The sequence below is a fragment of the Pyxicephalus adspersus genome, chromosome 5 (assembly GCF_032062135.1).
Source record: "Pyxicephalus adspersus chromosome 5, UCB_Pads_2.0, whole genome shotgun sequence".
In the NCBI taxonomy this organism is placed as follows: domain Eukaryota; kingdom Metazoa; phylum Chordata; class Amphibia; order Anura; family Pyxicephalidae; genus Pyxicephalus; species Pyxicephalus adspersus.
In genome coordinates, this window is record NC_092862.1 from 45,238,425 (window position 1) to 45,257,191 (window position 18,767).

Consider the following 18,767-nt stretch of genomic DNA (forward strand, 5'->3'; position numbering starts at 1 on the left):
AATACTACAAAAAATTACAATAAAGATTTTTAGTTTGGGTTTTTTCAAAGGAGAAGTAAACCCAAAACAAAAAAATCACACTTACCTTCAATCCCGCAGATCCGTTGGGAGGATTCTTCCATCGGGTCCCACGTCGTCCCGGTATCAGTCTTTGGCCTGGCGCGGAGGGAGCGCCAGGAGCCGCCATCTTCTTCTTTCTTCTTCCGCGTTCTTCTTCCTGTGTCACCAGATCGCAAACTAAGTCTCAAGATCTGGTGACGTAAATTGGGAAAAAACTTGCTGATCTCACTGCTCATAAGTGAGATGTGCAATTTTTTTTTCCTATTGATGAAAGGCCTCCTTCTGCACATGCCCCAGATGTCTACCCTTTTATGTAAAGTTAAAATTCGGAGTTTAGGTACGCGTTAAGCTTAAAGAAATGGAGAATTGCATCCTCAATGTTTTCAATATAAAAAGTTATTGTGATATTAAAACGTTAGTTAAAAAAAAGCCTGAACCTGGAACATTAGCATACATGTAACTTTTGCAGTGGGGAGAGAAATCTTCTACGTGAATTCAGTGACCCCTTTACAAGTGTGTTACATTCCTGAGTACACAACACGCAGAGTCTTAAGCTACCTACACACTTACAATGCTTCTCAAGGCCGATATCGGACAAGAATCTGGCGTGTGTACAGCGCTCATCGTCCAAACGACCATCCTGGCGGATCCACTGACGATGGACAACGAACAATCATAATGAAAGCGAAAGGGGAGAGCGCACAGCAGGGTGCCGCTCCATCCTTCTCCCCCTCCCGTCCCAATTTAGCAGAACGGTGCTGTATGTACAACACTCGTTCATGCATCGTGCAGTCCTTAGTCGCTGGAAAGGATCGTGAAAGATCAGTTCCAACGACTATTATTGTATATTATATTATTATTGTATATTATTATAACTTAAGGCTACATACACACGTCAGATGATTTTCCTCTGATACCGTTTTATTGCTAGTATTGGATGAGAATCTGACGTGTGTACAGCAACCATCCAGCTTGGTTTATGGATCCCTTCTGGATGCAAGTGAAGAGGAGAGAGAACAGTGGGGTGTTGCTGCAGAACGTTGATTTATGTACAGCGCTCGTTCATGCATCTTTCAGTCTTTGTTGTTGGAAAGATTGTAAGATTTTAATGGTGAAACATTCTTTCTAACAACAAAAATCTAACGTGTGTACACAGCCTAAGAATCATAGTGATAGTTAGGTCTTTATGTAAACATTTCTCTAGGAGGCCGCAGCGCAGAACTATTCACCACCGATATCCATTTACAGCACGGTCGGTGTTGTTTGAATCTCCCGGGTGTTTATTATCCTCAACTTCCTCTTCCCCTTTTTTACGAGGAAGTAGCGACACTATTACTTCCGAGTCACCGGAAAGACGAGTGCACTGTGATTGGACCGCCTGCCCAATTTCCCGCGCTCTGATTGGGTATGACGCGACAACACTGGTCTCTGATTGCTTAGGTGACCGGACGACGCAGTGTGATTGGCTGAACTCTCGGGGCAGTGTGTGATTTCGCAGCGTCACTGCTGTGCGGGGCCCTGTTTGAATGAACCTGGGAGTGAGAGCGCTCCGCGAGCCGATCCTGCGCCCCGAATACCCATCATGCCCCTGTACACAGGTACTGGAGACCCCGGGGCACACTGCGCCCCCTCTTTGCTGCGTCACATGACTGGCCGAGGCCTGTTAGCTAGGCGACTGTACCCTGCACTGGGGAGCGGTGATAGAGCTCTTCTGTATACAGGGCTGGGGCTGCCTAATATTACCCGTACGGTATTGCTGTCATATATCATATTGATGTACACAGCTCTGCTAGTGAGAGTGCTATGACAAATGTAAACATAGATAAAGACAACAAGTAAGAATGGGCATTTCTTTATGTTTTCCAATAGGGAAACTTCACTTCCGTTTTGGGGACACAGTATGAGAAGTTCTCTCCTAGATGAGGGAAATCCTCTCAGGCTTCAGTTCTGCATTGGGGCCCACTGTTAGCCATGTCTGCTATTGGGGCCACAAACCTGATATGGTGGCCAGTGCTGGGATTATATTTAGGCAGAGCTTTGTCAGCACAGCCATCCTCCATTAGCCATTACAGCACCATTGTTTCCTGTTTGTGTTGTGTCATTAGATTCACCCTCCGAATTGTGTTCACCTTGATTCAAGGTAGCCGGCTGTGTCAGCAAAATTTTATTTACCTTTTACCTCCTATTCAGCTTGCTCCTACCTTCTGCTCATTTAAAAGAGCCCTCAAAACCCATCTTTTCAAACTTGCCTACCCGTCTTCTTCTGTCTTATGAAACCATCACTACTTCCCACCACCACATATCTCCCCTCCTTTTGTGTGTTACTTCCCCCACCTCCTAGATTGTAAGCTCTTCGGGGCAGGCTCCTCTCCTCCTCCTGTGTCACTGTCTGCATCTGTCATTTGCAAGCCCTATAATAATTATTATTACACAGTATTTATATAGCGCCAACATATTACCCAGTGCTGTACAAAGTCCATAGTCATGTCACTAGCTGTCCCTTAAAGGGACGCCAATTAACCTAACTGCATGTTTTTGGGATGTGGGAGGAAACCGGAGTACCTGGAGGAACCCACGCAGACATAGGGAGATCCTGCAAACTCCATGCAGATAGTGTCCCGGCTGAGATTTGAACCTGGGACCCAGGGCTGCAAAGGCTGAGACACTGCTGCTCATTGCTTCCCTCTCCTTACAATGGGAATACAAGCACAGCCTGGACAGAGGTGTAATGGACAGTTTTAATGTGAAACTAAGCCCAGAAAATTGCCAGCAAGAAGGTTCTTTATTGCAGAAGGAATAACTGAACTCTAATGTGCAGTTAAACGAACACAATTCATATTCCTGCTCCTCCTCTGGGTTCAGGATCTTTAGCCATTTTGATTGGCCAGGCTGGGTTGATGTAACCCCACACACCCCACACACACGCATTCACCCAAATAGAGCTAACTGTAGCTTTTTTTTTCTTTTTATTGTTGCAACATCTATCTGATAATTATTTAAGAATTTTAAAGCGGAACTAAACCTAAGAATAGAACTTTGCAGAATGGACAGGCACTTTCTTCAGTATAATTAACCTAACTGCATGTTTTCGGAATGTGGGAGGCAACCGGAGTACTCAGAGGAAACCCGTGCAGACACAGGAAGGACATACAAACACCATGCAGATAGTGTCCTGGCGGGGATGTGAACCTAGAATCTAGCGCTGCAAAGGCCAGAGTGCTAACCATTGAGCCACTGTGCTGCCCATTGTTCTCTGTACTAAAATGTACAGCTGGGTGTAAGAGAGACTAGAATCACCCCCGGATGAATATGATCTTATATGATGTATGAACAGTTTGTAAATTATAGGTTTCATCTTTCCTATCAGTTGTGTATATATTAGAATATTGAACAGAGATGATGATTGATCACTAATTAGCATTTACAGAATATTTTGTGATATGGTTTTAGTACTCAGCCTCCAACAGTAATGAAGCTGTATGTCAGTAACCGCAATGATAGATCATAGATAATTCCAGTTCACATCAATGTGAAATGACGTAAGGTCACATGTTTTACACTAATACTGGATATACCAAGCTGAACCCCCACTACACCCACCCCTTCGGGTTCAGCTGTTTGTTTCCCCCACTGTGCTGCCTGCCCTCATTCACCAATCTCCTGTAGATAAATGGATAGTAGGCGTTCAAGTCTATGGGATGCATTTGTGTGAGCAACCCAGCATCATTAGATTACCACAGGAGAATAGTTGGGGAAATTACTGGATTTGTCTGTTTCAAATCATTACTTTAACATTGTCTAGAAAGGATGAATAAAGTGTATCTGTATCCATTTTTAATAAAACTTTAAAAAGTGATTAAGTTTTTTTGCTGTCCTTCAACCCACTGTGAACGTTTCACCTTTTTTTTTCCTTCCAACTATTGTCAATGGAATAAAAGTGAGGGGGAATTCCAAAGTTTGGGTCTGTTACTGGAGCAGAAAGAAAAGGGGACATGTTCTGACAAGTCTAAGGGGAGATTTCCTGTTAATAAATTATTAAACAGTACTTATATACTATATATACCAACCTATAAGGCAGCGCTGTTGTGTGTATTGCTAGTGTTTGTGTAACACAGAGAAAAATAAACCTCATTTGCTTTAACCCTTTCCTGCTCAACAACTATATCCTTAGATATTGTGCTGATATGGGCTCCTAGAATAATGTTCAGCGATCCAAGCTTGTTCGGTCAGTTAGGGATATTGTGATGCCTCTATTTAATTAGTAACAGATATGAGCAGTACTTAACATTACACTCCAGATCCATGCCATCAGCAATGGATATGAGATTACAGGTTAACGCTCTAGGGCTAGGTACACATGTGCAATGGTTCTCGTCCAACAATCGGCTCAGGGCAGATATCGTACAAGAATCTGGCATGTTTACAGCGAGAAGGGCACAGCGGGGTGCCGCTCTGTTGTTCTCCCCTCACCACACAGCAGAACTGTGCTGTATGTACTTCGCTCGTTCATGTATTGTGCAGTCCTTAGTCGTTGGAAAGGATCGCAAAGGGTCTTTTCGAACGACAAATATTGCATGTGTGTATGTAGCCTAAGTGATTGCTGATAAGTATGCTGCATCTTGCTGGCAAAAGGGATTAGTTTATGTCTGTTGCTGTAATACTTAGATGATCAGGGAACATCCTGCAGGTTAGCAATGTGTAGGATGAATTTGCTGTTGTGTGATATGTGGTTTGGTTATTTGTCCATTGATAACCACCAAGACATCAGGGTAGCAAATAATAGTTTGGAGCACAGGGGTCTTGTGTTAAAATCACTTGCTTTTGTCATGATTGCCAACAAACTTGGCTTCCAGCCAAGGATGGATCATTATATTGTATGTCCTTTATATAGCGTAAAAACAGTGCTCATCCAGCCCCCTTTCCTTCACAGAACAGAACGGTGCTGTGTGTGCAGCATTTGTTCATATGTCACCAGAAAACATGAAAGATTTCTTCCAGCGGCAACCAGTCAGCATCCAATGTATGTCTGTATAGAGCTTAATTAAGCCTGCCTAAATCTGAATACCAAAATCTGTATCAAAAGAATGAAACATGATCATCCTATTGGAAAATAAGGCCTGTTCTGTGAGTGTATAGGAAAAAAATGGCCAGGTAAAATGCCTCCAAAATTTGAACAATTCAGTCATTGCTTGTATGTGTCCAAACAAAATTACTATGAGGGGGTTGTAAACATCTGCAATGCAAACATAACAAATGCATCTTGTGTACGTATATTACATAGTGAGTGAAGTCATATTATTATAACAGCTGTGTGTGTTTGGAGAAGACAAGGCTATAACAGAGGCATCCGTATCCAACTTGGAATCAACATAACAATACAAAAGCATTTTCCAAAGCCAGTTTGCTGCTAGAATAGTACATTCATTTTTCTGTGTCACATTCTGTTGTCTTCACATTATAACCAATGTGTGAGCATTTAGGGGGTGTGTGCTAAGAATCCCTTGATTTGTCTAAAATATTTTATTTACATTGCCTTATATAAACCTAATACCTTATTTCCATTTTTTAAAATATAACCAGATCATTACTTTAATGGGATAATGAGGTATGTGGTGTTCTAATAATATTTTATTAGAAAATATATATAGTTCTTTGATTTTGTATTCTAGTGAACGTGAAGTGGGGAAAGGAGAAATTTGATAATGTGGAGCTGAACACCGATGAGCCGCCAATGGTTTTTAAGGCTCAACTGTTTGCCTTGACTGGAGTGCAGCCGGACAGACAAAAAGTAATGGTGAAAGGAGGAACTTTAAAGGTATGAAACACAAGTGTTTTTTTTTTCTTTAATTAGTCTTCCACCATATCGAATGCAGTTGCCAGTCACACTTTTGAAAATGTCTAGGACTCCTCCTTAGCAGTCACTTTCTTTGGAGTTCAGGTTTAATGATTCTGCACCTTCCTATTCTTCACTACTTGGTGATATAAAAAGCAGCTTGTAATTTTAGGACTTTTGACTTGCAAGCTCGTTCTTTCAAAAAGACTTGCTTTGTAGGAAAGGCCAATCATATTCATAGCAGCATCCTCTTGGCTCTACAAAGTGAAATTGTATAAAAAAAAATCAAAAAGAGATGTTTTGTAGGCATGACATATATGTCATAATTTAGGATGGAAACGGGCTATATATGGTGCCTGCTCCAACACAAATTTTTTCTCATAAATGGTCAGTCTCTATGTTCAGTTGCTGCCAAGTGTATTGTGGGACATTCATATGTGGGATGCTAAGAGTTTAACTTTGTGTGGGTTTCAGCTTAAAAAAATGGATACCAGGATCCCACTGATCTGATTGCATGATATGACCTAGAATATTACCTAACCTGATTGTTGTCCACATGCAAGAAATTGTAGCACTGTTCAGAGCTCTGCGCAAGAAATAGAATTCTGGCCAATTGGTTGGATATCTGCATAGGGTTTCATGTATGTCTAAATTATTTATTTGTTGCCTGGGGTTGTTCTTTAATATATTCCTGTAAAAACTCATGTGAAATAAGTGAAATCAACACAGTGTGCTATTGGATAAAAGCATTCTGATATGTTTTTTGTTCTATAGGACGATGATTGGGGCAACCTTAAAATAAAAAATGTAAGTACATACCATTTTTTGTTTCTGTTTAAAAATATATCTTGAGTCTGTCATTAATCAATCAGAGATTTAATGTGCATGAATAGTTTTATTATTCTAAGTTCATATGTGATTACTAATACATTATAAGAACGGAAGACAAAGTGATTCCTCAATTTGTTCGAGCAATTACAGTCTAAAAGATATTCATTGTTTGGACGTATTCACCTTTTATATATTATATTACAACGGTGTCCATATGTAAGGATATGAAATTGAATGAAAAATTGCTATGTGTAGCTAACATAAACTAGCACGTAGCGTGTAAAGTGTATCCATACTGAGTTATATGTATTAACCACCAAATTTGTTGTTTTTCTATCCTGTTTACACAAAATGTTGACCAGTGGTAGATGGCTATGTGTACAATGGAGTCTCACCATTTTATCATTCACTTCTAGGGAATGAGCTTGTTAATGATGGGGTCAGCTGAGGCTCTTCCTGAGGAACCAGCAGTGAGGCCTGTCTTTGTAGAAGACATGACGGAGGAGCAACTGGCCTCAGCTGTAAGTTCTGTTTCATGTTTCATGCCCTTTGTAGGCATAGTGCATACAAAGGATGATAGTCTTGGGCTTTTTTTGGGTTAGGCACCTTATTGAGAAGCACTGTTAGAGATGAGCTTGGGATATTTGACTTAATTTTAAATTGAACTTTGGGAGAATAGTTTTTTTTTTTTTGCCGTCCCAAAAGTAAAACATTTTTTTAAAAATTATGTTAAGGTATAGGCTGAAATAGTCAGGTTTTCGTAAATGCTGGCTGTAGCTGGGCACTGATTTTTGGTAATTTCCAAAGTGAAGAAATGTGACACTTTCACACATTTAAAACTTCCACTGCACAGAAACTTGAAAACCTTTTTATTGCAATGATCTTGGCAGACAGTTGTAGTATAAATAATGGTACCTTTATAATATGCTGTTAGGATGTGCTAACATCCAATTTCTTTTTTGTACTTCTTCCTGTAAGGTTCTTCTACCTTCGAGCATGTGTGTTCCTCTCATAGCCGTGAAAGGTCCCCTAAAATCTAGTTTGCTAAAAAAAAGAAGGGGCAAAGAACGTGTAGGCCCTTTTCATTTTGACAAAACACGGGTTCCTGTCTTTCCCCAAAGGTAGCAAGTTCCATCATTGGGCCAGAGGACCTCATGCCATCATTATGAGGGTCTGAAGGGTGAAAGCCTATTTAGACTTTATAAAGGCTCTTTAATAGGGGCTCCCCAGATATCTGCTCACGCATTCTCAGCAATGATAACTGGGGTACATAGAACACCTTACCTATTCCCAGAAAGGGTTAAAGCAACCCTAGAAATAACAAGCCAACACAGCACAAAATTTTTTTTTCCTCATTTCCTTATTTTTGCATAAACTGGCTCTACTTGATGTTTTGCAGTTCTCTATAGTGACTGCATTACTGCTTATGTTTTCAATGTATGGCCGATGATAGCAAACAATGTACAGTATTTCAAAATGTATCTCGGCAATTGTTTAACAGGGAGCTTGGTGGTTACATAAAAAACTGTTCTTGATGACATTATTATATTTAATACTGTAGTGTTTAAATCATTGTAAATATTTTAAAATACCAGTTTGCTATGAAGGGTTCCATAGAAGCAGTTTATAAAACTTTTGCAAAACTAAGACTTCAATCAGCTTTTATCAGTTAAACAATTTTAAATATATTTATTCCTTATACATCTTGCTTCATTTATTGATGTGCACTACTAAATATCTGCTTTATCTTGTAGATGGAATTGCCCTGTGGCTTAACAAACCTGGGAAACACCTGTTATATGAATGCCACTATTCAGTGTATTCGTTCAGTGCCAGAGCTGAAAGAGTCTCTTAAACGGTATTAACTTGCATAAATAAAATGATCAGTGTGTGCACCCTGGAGCTTTAAACCAATAACAATTATCTGGTTCTCAAATGTTGATGCCATCTGTCTATAGAATTGCCTTTTTTTTACATTGTGCAGTTTATTTTTTGTTTGTTTGGGTGTTTAACAACATCTGTCAATGTGTAGGTTTAATTTTATAATTTTACTGCAGAAGATTATTAGGCTAAATGCATGTCAACCTTTTAGTTGTGTTTTATTTAGATGTCTCGCACCTTTTTACTGCAAGGCTGTATTTTTTTTTTTAAGCTGAGACATTGGTTTAGATTGGTATAGACATTGGTATAGACATTGGTATAGATGGATAAATATTGTAGCATTTGGTGATTTTTGTTTTATTTGCAATAATATTTTTTTGTTTTAGCTATGCCGGTGCCTTGAGAGCTTCTGGTGAAATGGCTTCTGCTCAGTACATTACTGCAGGTTTGTGTTTTTGTCTTTTGGCAGGAACTACAATAGTTTTGGGTACATCTTTATTTTTATTATTTTTTTATTTTGTATAATATTTTATATAAAGTAGGCATGTTCTATGATCATCCTATTTTAGTACCAGGCTATGAACTTTCAAGTGTTATTTTTGTATTTTACTTACAAATACACTCTGTTTCTGCAGCCCTTAGAGATCTTTTTGAATCTATGGACAAGACCTCTTCCAGTATTCCTCCCATCATCATTCTCCAGTTCTTGCACATGGCCTTCCCTCAGTTTGCAGAGAAAGGTGAACAGGGGCAGTACCTACAGCAGGTAATCATTAGACTGTTTTATTTCTAATGTCATCTAAGGGAATTCATACAGCCATTTGACTTTTTATATACATGCTGGACACAGAAACACAACAAATATTTATGGGGAGGGCGTGGAGTTCAGCAGCATTAAGCCTGTAGATACCGTATTTTTCGCCGTATAAGACGCTCCGGAATATAAGACGCACCCAATTTTAAAGGAGGAAAATCTAGAAAAAAAGATTCTGAAAGATTATTCCCCTTCTGATCACTCATGTACCATTCATACCGTTATTCCCCTTCTGATCACTCATGTGCCATTCAAATTCCCTTTCTGATCACTCTGTACCTTTCAAATTCCCTTTCTGATCACTCTGTCATTCAAACTCCTCTTCTGATCACTCTGTGCTTTTTTTCTATTGTACGGCAGTTAGGACAGGGAACAGCAGGTGGCGCTGTGCCGGCTTCTTTCGCTTTGCTTTACAGACAGGAGAAAACACGATGCTGGCAGAGGAGAGAAGAGAGAGACACGCTGCAGCCTGAGACACACGCAGGATCGGTTATCGGGTGAGTATAATATTTTAATTATTTTTTTTAACACATTTGTCGTATAGGACGCACTAACTTTTCCCCCTCAGTTTTGGGGAAGAAAAAGTGCGTCTTATATGGCAAAAAATACGGTATACAACCAGCCTTTTATTTTACATTGATGAAATGTGAAGTGACACCTCTCTACATATTCACATTTAGCCACTGAGCTGTACACTAAACTGCAGCCTTGGAAGCATTGTTTGGCAGGAATGAGGAAGGGTTCTGTGTCAAGACATGGTACTGACGTATCTATTTTGTGTTTAAAACTCATAAAAAGTTTTTTTATCTTGCGATAGCTGGTTATCTCTCAGCATTTTCCTACATCTTATTTTTCAGGATGCTAATGAATGCTGGATACAAATGATGAGGGTGCTACAGCAGAAGTTGGAGCCCATAGAAGGGGACACTGACATGGAGGTAAGTGCTGAAATCTTACTAAACCTTTTCCAGGCCCTTGCCAGGGGATTATCACTGCCATTGCTTAGATGCAAAGCTGTTTTTTAGGTTTCAGTCAATCATCTGAAACATGCATGTAACTAACTATGACAAAAGTTGTGTGACAATTGGCTGAGCTCCTTAGTGTAGCACTCATATTGGGAGAGAATCAGGACACCGACCAGGTGAATTCCTCTTTACCACTTGTCAGCTGGGCTTTTGAACATCCTAAATGACATTATCAATATCCTGTGGCTGTATATAGATAAGAACATAGAATATTTTTGTTCTTCTTAAACATATTATTTTTTTATTTTATGAAATATTTATTTATTGTGGTTCAGAAAAAAAGAAATTGTAGTAATACTACAGACATAAACGAGAATTCTTTACAATAAAGTAATCCTCAAAGTATTCAAGTCCTTTACAAAGAAGTCCTGAATAACCCAACATTTTATTGTTTTTTTTAATATTATATTTTTGGAATATTGAAGCTGTTAGCAAAAAGGTGGTAGCGAGGGCATTATAACAACAATAATGACACTGACTAGACCTGTCATGGGTTTTACTTCCTACAAAGGTAAAATTACTCTCAGGATAATGTTAAACAAAGCATTTTACTTTATTGTTTTAAAACTGAGAACTTTTTTTGTGGTTTAAATGTTTGGTTTACTAAACGCTATATTTGCCACAGGTTTTGGTATTATCAGCAGTTAGGGAGCATTGGATATCCAATAACTGTAATTGTTATAGAAAATAATCCTTACTTTAAATATTTTACTGAGCTTTATTTTTAATTTTGCAGAAATGTTTGCAATTAATTTTTTTTTTTAATAGACAAGTTCAGGAGCTGCTGCACCAAAAAAGAAAAGCTTTATTGACCAGTTTTTTGGCATTGAATTTGAGTCAACGTATCCTTTTTATAATTGTTGCATGGAAACTGTATCTTGAGTCTTTGAATGCATGAAAAGATGTGAGTGGTCATACATTGACATTATTTTCGTGGTGTCTGAAAGAGATTTAATCTGCAATTGAATAGGGACATTCTGAAAGGACAAACTAACTGGTCAGAGGGGCAGTATTGATTACTTCACCATGTTAAAAATGTACATGAAGTTAGAAAAACTGTCATGGGTTCCAGTTTTCTAACGTATTGATTTATAAATTTGCTGCACAAGCTATTTATGGACAAGGGGTGGAATGAGTTATGTAAACTCCTTCTGTTCTAAGCTAGCTCCGTGGTTCTATACAGTCCGTTTTGTATTCTTAATCTATTATAATCTATCTTTACAATTCACACTACAATTGGCTAAAAAATGTCTGACATCTCTAGTCTCTAGATCTGTCACAGTGAGCCTTTTATGTTTGGTGATAATACTGGCCAAGGATGTGTACCTACCTATAGGCCAAGATGCATCTACAGTTACGCCCATACGTTCATGGTATTTGTGCCTGGAAATGATTGTCGGTGATCATTGCCACCAACACTAGAACAAATGAGTGCTGTTCAGTCAGGTTCTAAAATCCAGGATCTGTATGTAGCTTTTAAACCTCGCCTTAAATTTCAGTCTTGTACAGATGTATCACTCCTCTCCTGTCAAAGTCTTTCCTGGCTGGAGGGTACCAACCAATTTGTTTTATTCACATATTCATTTTGTCAGTATTTGTTTTCTTTAATAACTTTTATCAAAAAGAATGAAATGCACTGAATCTGAGGAGGAAGAAGTAACAAAAAGTAAAGAAACACAGTTACAGCTCAGCTGCTTCATTAATCAAGAAGTGAAATATCTCTTTACTGGACTCAAGCTGGTGAGAATAATTGTATCAATGTGTGTTACTTTAGCTATAAATTCTATGGTAAATATAAAAAATAATCCCTGTTAACCAGTTATTTAGTTTTACGATGCCAAATAAATGATTTGTGGTACTACTTATACCTCTCAGATAAATTTGACAGATGGCGATCAGGCAGGTAAGAGTACTTTTTGCAGAAGGGAAATCTCCTGTCCCTTTCTGCAGTATAACCCTGCCTGATGCCAAATTTGTAAAATGGAACTTTTTACGCTTTAAAGTGGAAATCCAGCCTCCCCTTGAGTCTTTTACAGTTATACATGCTTCTTTCTTTTACTGAAATTACTTTCTCTGGTTTTACTTCACCCTACAGTGTTTATAGTCTTAGTAAAGCCTACCTATCAGCCTTTTTAAAATTTGAGTTTGGCCTTAAACTAAGCTCAATTTTAATTACCATTTGTAAATTTGTCTCATTCTAATTCAGGTTTTGTCAGTTTAATCAACAAATAATATTTTAAAGATGACAGAGCTGTCCTGCCATGACCTGTATGTTGTACTTTTTTTAGCGCCTTCAAGAAGAAATCACCAAACATTCACCATCGCTGCAAAGAAATGCTTTATATAACAAAACTGTAAGTGAAAATCTTTTATCTGTTTTTTGGGGGTTTTTTTCCTGATTGTAAGCTCTTCGGGGCAGGGTCCTCTCTTCCTGTGTCACTGTCTGTATTTGTCTGTCATTTGCAACCCCTATTCAATGTACAGCGCTGTGTAATATGTTGGCGCTATATAAATCCTGTTTAATAATAATTATAATAATTTATAGTGTATTTAGGTGCAACTTGTAATAAGTGGCAGTGAGCTTCACTTGGAGGCATGTATCACTACAACACAAAAGTCCTGTCAGGTCCATTAGAAGCTGGTTATTTAATGAGTTAAAGGTTGTAAGACCCTCTAGTAAAATATTGTTGCAATACTGCCAGCATGCATGGAATTATTAATTATGCGGGCTTATCCATGAAGTCAGAATTCAGTAACACATAGCAAATTAGTTAAGAAATCTGTGTTTAATAGGTATGCAAAATAGGAAATGGTGCTGTATTTCTAAGGTGATAATTTTCACAGTGACTGTATTTAGGATTGATAAACTTTGACAATTGACACTTGGGGTAACTTTATTATGTGCTGTTTTATGGAAAGGTGTATTACTGCAACATGAGCGGTGTTCTAAACAGAAACATTCTAGTTATGTTACCTATTTGTGCTCTTTGCATCGTAGTCCAGAATAAGCCGTTTACCTGCCTACCTGACTATCCAGATGGTCCGATTCTTTTATAAAGAGAAGGAGTCTGTCAATGCCAAAGTTCTGAAGGTTTGTGCTTTATTCCTGATAGTTTAAATTATTTTTGTGAAAATACAAAACTGTTTATATTCACATCTGCATGTTTTATATTGTTTGCCTATAATTAATATAATTTTAATTTGGGGTAGATTTTACAATGTGTCTGTTAAATCCTAGCTATTACTGTAAATGTAGCACCCTTCCCATGTGATCAATGTGCAATATTTAGAGGTACATTAGGAATCAGAAAATTGCTTTTATTTCCTGCTGGTGTGGCACAGTAACCTGTAACCATAATAGAATTATATCCCTTTTGTTGTGCTAAAATGATTTCTGGCAATAATACTATCTTTTATTAGTAATTTCATATGAAGAGGTAGCAAATCTCCTTTCCTATAATTATCATGTTCCAATAACCATAGAACTATCTAAAAAGTCCTTGAGCCATTCAGAAGCCAGATGTCAGTTGTGGTCACTTTTTTTTTTTTTTTTTTGTTAAATGTTTGGGTGCCTATGACATTTTACCTTTAACAAGAACATTTCTAATTTACAGGATGTCAAATTTCCTCTTATGTTGGATATATATGAACTGTGCACACCAGAGCTTCAGGAAAAGATGGTCCCATTCCGTTCCAAATTTAAAGAGTTGGAAGACAAGAAAGTATCCGTGCAGGCCCTGAAAGTAAGTTCCTTTGTTTTTTTGAATATTTGATTTACCTTATTGTGCTTAAAGTAGTGAAGTATCCAGAAATTTTATGAAAGTATGAATATTTTAGAATTCACAATTTGTCTAGAATTGTATGCCAGTGATACCTCCATTTCCTTTACCACCTGAGGACCTTTAGACATCAGAGGTACATCCGAGGTACAGTAATTAAGAAAGCTTAATTACTCTTTACCGCTGCTTCCCTGCTGCAAATACTAGCAAGTCTTTGCTGTCAGAATAAGGCCTTGTTGACGTATCAATGACATCATATTGCTGCACATAACCCATGCAGAGAGCCAAGCTGGTTCTCCCACCATACAATGCATGCAGAAAGCTACAGGGAATATACACACCAACAGTCACTCTGCACTAAAAGAGAGCACAGGACGGATCAGTCTTTAAAGAAACTTTTGTATAGTGGCAAAGTTCAGAAGATGTTTTATGCTGGATTACTACACAGATCTGTAAGAAATACTCAAAGATTCATGAAACTATGTACATGTGACAGTATTTGTTGTTAAGTTGTAGCCTAATTCAAGATTTTAAATTTTACCCTAATTATGTATATCTTAATGTCCTTTGTTTATTGTAGGCTAAACAAGGAGCACAAAAAGAAGTGAAATATGAACCCTTTGCCTTTCCTGGAGGTAAGATCCATCTAGAAATGAATGTATTTGGTGACATTACACTTAGGGTCTAGAGACGAAACCTTTTGAACTTGATGCTTTTAGAACATTACAGAGAAAGTTGATGTAACAAACATTATACTGGCAGTTTAGTAAGTAATGAGTTCAGGGATATGCGTTATAAAAAAACAAATATATGTGCCTGCTATCACAAGTACTAATGTGCAAGATGGGGGAAATTCAATTTTGAAGATCCAAAAACTCTAATTCTAAGCAACTAAAGTGCAGCACCAGAGTTGGAAGATAGGATATCTAGGAACGATTGGAGGATTGTCTGAGAAAGGGTTGGCTGTTCAGAAATGTCTGTTTTTTTTTTTTTTTTGTTTTTTTTTTTAAATTGAGTTTTATATGTACAAAAATTCAATAAAACAAGAAGCACAGCAATACAGGTATAGGAGCAATATACATAGTACAAATAAACATTGGGTGAAGCGGAATACCCAGCAATCAAAGTACATGTCCTCGTCCAAGGTAGTGATATTACTGTCGAGTAGTATTAAGTCCAAAGTCCAAGTAGAATCCCATCCGGTATTGCTGGAAACAAATCACAATAAAAGAAAAACAAAAAAGAGAAAGGAGGGGTGGAAAAAACATACACTAAAGAAAAAAAAACAGGAACATATAGGAAGTCAAAATAGTAACCACTATGAACAATAGGAGGAAGGGTAGAGGGGCGGCAGGTGGACATTATTAGTGAGGTAATCCAGAGCAAGGTGAGCACAACTAATCCCTAAACTTGCAATCGTGCGTAGAAGGCATCCCATGGATCCCAGATCATGTCAAATCTGTCCACTTTGTTTTGTATAAGGGCCGTAAGATATTCCATTAAGCGAACATCCTGAATACGAGTAAATGTCTGGTTTTAGTAACGGAAATTGTATGTATCTACTTGGACTAGTACATTTTCATCATGTACCCAATTAGTAGGCTATTCTTCATACTCCTATTCTGGGGAATTCAGATTACAGATACCTGAAGCAGAGGCCCAGCAGAAGTCTCTGCCCCCAGTCATTGTGCCTGATTTATTAAAGCTCTCCAAGGCTGGAGAGGATACCCTTTCATCAATGAAGCTGGTTGATCCAGCAAACCTGGAATGGATTTTCTCAAATTATTTTGTTAACAAATGTTTTAAATTCTGGACCAGATTCATTTCAGGTTTGCTGGATCACCCAGCTTCACTGATGACAGTGTATCCTCTCCAGCCTTCGAGAGCTTTATTAAATCAGGTGCACTGCCTTTGTCATGCCTTCTACCATACTGATGTATAATCATCTCACACATCTGACAGAAAAAGTGAGGCTTTTTTTCTCCTCGCCTCTCCATACTGGTGACATATGTGTTTTGCCCACTGGAAACCATTAAGATTACAGTGAAATAAAGCTTGTAGCAACTTTTAAATGCTGGAGGTGCACAAAAGAAATTGTTTCCAGTGCAGAAAAGAGAATCTTTTATTTCTACAGAGTTTTGTTGGGGTCTGATAAAGAAAACGTATTACCAGTCCGAAACATTAAAGTTTTATTTTGAACTAGTTACTGGACTTTCTGGACTGCTCTGTTCTGGTATGCAGCAATAATGATTTAGCAGATACACAAACTTGTATTAAGTGACTTAAAACTAGCTTTGCTTTAGAAGAACAGAATCTTTATGACAACACAAAGCCCTTTCTGCACTAAAATCACATCAGTTGTTGTCCATCCTGCCTAGCTGTCTTTTGATAAACTACAGAATCCCTTCTTCTCTTTTCATATTTGGAGCTTAGGGTGTAATTGCTTTCTAGTGCAAGATCTGTTAATTACACTACTCTAGTGATCAGGACACATGACTGGTTAGAATTTCCTAAAGACAAAAATGTTAGTTCTTTCAAAATCCCATTACTGTAGTTCCAGTATATGGATGTAAGGTAACTGTTGCACCTATTAAACACAATATTCTTTCCGTGGTATATTTTACCAGACCAAAATTAAGTAAATAAAAGAGTTGTATTGTTAGGATTTACAACTGTATATGTTTTTTAGGGCAAAGATGAATACAATATTTCTTTTCTGTTTTGTAGATGTTGGGTCTAATAATTGTGGTTACTATGAGCTGCAGGCAGTTCTTACTCACCAGGGAAGATCAAGCTCATCAGGGCATTATGTTTCATGGGTTAAAAGGAAACAAGGCAAGTACTTCTCCTGTTCTCTTCTCCCCCTATTGGGGGTACTTGTTTGTTTTGTTTGTTGGATTAATGATCCTGAATCACATACATACGTTGTGCATTTTTGGGATTGGCATTATGCCTATTTATAATCTACATCGATGTGGTTTAAAGGGTTTATATGCTAGATATAGAAGCACATATTCTTACCTGTTAGGGAGTCCATACTAAAAAATCTGGACTCCAGCTTCAGCACCTACTTAATACTGCATTCGTTAAAATATTTACATAACATGACCAAGACTTTGAGCCAATGTGTGCATCAAGCCACAACATATGAGATGCTTCTATATTAATGGCTCCATGTACATGGGTTAAAGTGGTGATAATAGTTTCATGAAATATGTACGTATCCTGCAGAACTGTCATTTGTGTTTAGGAATATTTTGAAGGAGGGGTGTTGCTTGTCTAACACACTATATATCTGTCTCTCACTGTTTAGATGAATGGATTAAGTTTGATGATGAAAAAGTGAGCATTGTGTCTCCGGAAGATATACTAAGGCTGTCGGGAGGTGGAGATTGGCACATAGCTTATGTTCTACTTTATGGACCCAGACGAATCGAAGCTTCTGAAGAAACCGAACAATAATGACATTTTGCTGTTTTAGTCATTTTTTTTTCTTAGGTGTGAAATAAATGTTCCACAATTAGAATCTCCTGCCCCTGAATTTTTATTTTAGACAAGGATGTGAACTGTAAAGTTCATTTAACCATGACCTTAAATCCAATTCATTTCTACTGAAAAAAAAGGTGTCAAGATTTAGAAAACATTTCTGATAAAGTCATATTAGAATTTTAAAATTTGAATCTGACAATGCCAAATGGCCAGCCACTGCACAGTGGTGCTCAATTTTTTTTACTGTCATTGTATGGAACAGTGGCCAAAAAAATATTTATTGCACACCTACAACCCATCCATTGTTACTGTTGCATGGTTTATACCAGAGTACTTAACCATCCTTGCCTTATCTGACAGTACTGCCAGGAAGGAGAAAGGATACGTGTTGCCTCATTGTAACAGTGCTGCTTCCCATGACTGACGACGTGGCCACACTCGCATCTGTGTCCAGACTCATCTGACTTTATTTTGGTCCGGGTTGTTGCTGGCATCTCAGTGACTTCAGAATAAAAATTGTGATCAACCCCCATTGTCTCGATTTACCTTTTTATTTGTATACTTCTCAGTCTGATCTAGTGTAAAAAGATTTGAAAGTGTATACAGAGACATTTATGTTGTCTGATAAGAATCATATGCAGTCTCTGAAACATAAATCCTAAACGTTACTCTAGTTTCAGACAAATAAAACTATTCAATAGGTTATGTTTACTGATTTCAAGAAGTTATCTCAGCTCATAAAATACATGTGCATTTCAATACTAGCTGGCTTTGTTGCCAATTAAATTGAAGCAAATGCATTTCCCCAATTGTTTATTGGTTTAGAATTAGAACACATAAAACCTAAATTTTCGCATAGGGACATCTGTCCAAGAGGGAAATTCCAATCACTTTCTGGTGCAAAAAAAACTAGAAATGAAATGGGGTGGGGTGTTTAAGAAGCAGTAAATCTGACTGTAAATTCAGCATTTTGTGATGTACATTCCATTTAACTAGCATTCTCTTCAGCTTTTGTTTAATTCATAATCGTAACTAAAAAAAGATAGAATGATAAC

General features: G+C 37.8%; 1 protein-coding gene across 1 annotated transcript; it reads left to right on the forward strand.

The window, feature by feature from the left end:
* Positions 1-1,501: 1,501 nt before the first annotated feature.
* USP14 (ubiquitin specific peptidase 14) lies at positions 1,502-18,244 on the forward strand. Its single transcript, XM_072411341.1, has 16 exons — positions 1,502-1,658; positions 5,730-5,875; positions 6,668-6,700; positions 7,141-7,245; positions 8,479-8,582; positions 8,992-9,050; positions 9,241-9,371; positions 10,277-10,357; positions 11,213-11,286; positions 12,070-12,184; positions 12,733-12,798; positions 13,443-13,535; positions 14,059-14,187; positions 14,804-14,858; positions 16,951-17,058; positions 17,537-18,244. The coding sequence occupies exons 1-16, from the start codon at positions 1,643-1,645 to the stop codon at positions 17,683-17,685; spliced, it is 1,464 nt and encodes a 487-aa protein (XP_072267442.1). The 5' UTR covers positions 1,502-1,642; the 3' UTR covers positions 17,686-18,244.
* The last annotated feature ends 523 nt before the right edge of the window (positions 18,245-18,767 follow it).

Coding starts and splice junctions, on each gene's coding strand:
- USP14 (XM_072411341.1), top strand. Junction 10,358..11,212: donor AAGGGGACACTGACATGGAG/GTAAGTGCTGAA, acceptor TTTTTTTAATAG/ACAAGTTCAGGAGCTGCTGC. Junction 13,536..14,058: donor TCAATGCCAAAGTTCTGAAG/GTTTGTGCTTTA, acceptor TCTAATTTACAG/GATGTCAAATTTCCTCTTAT.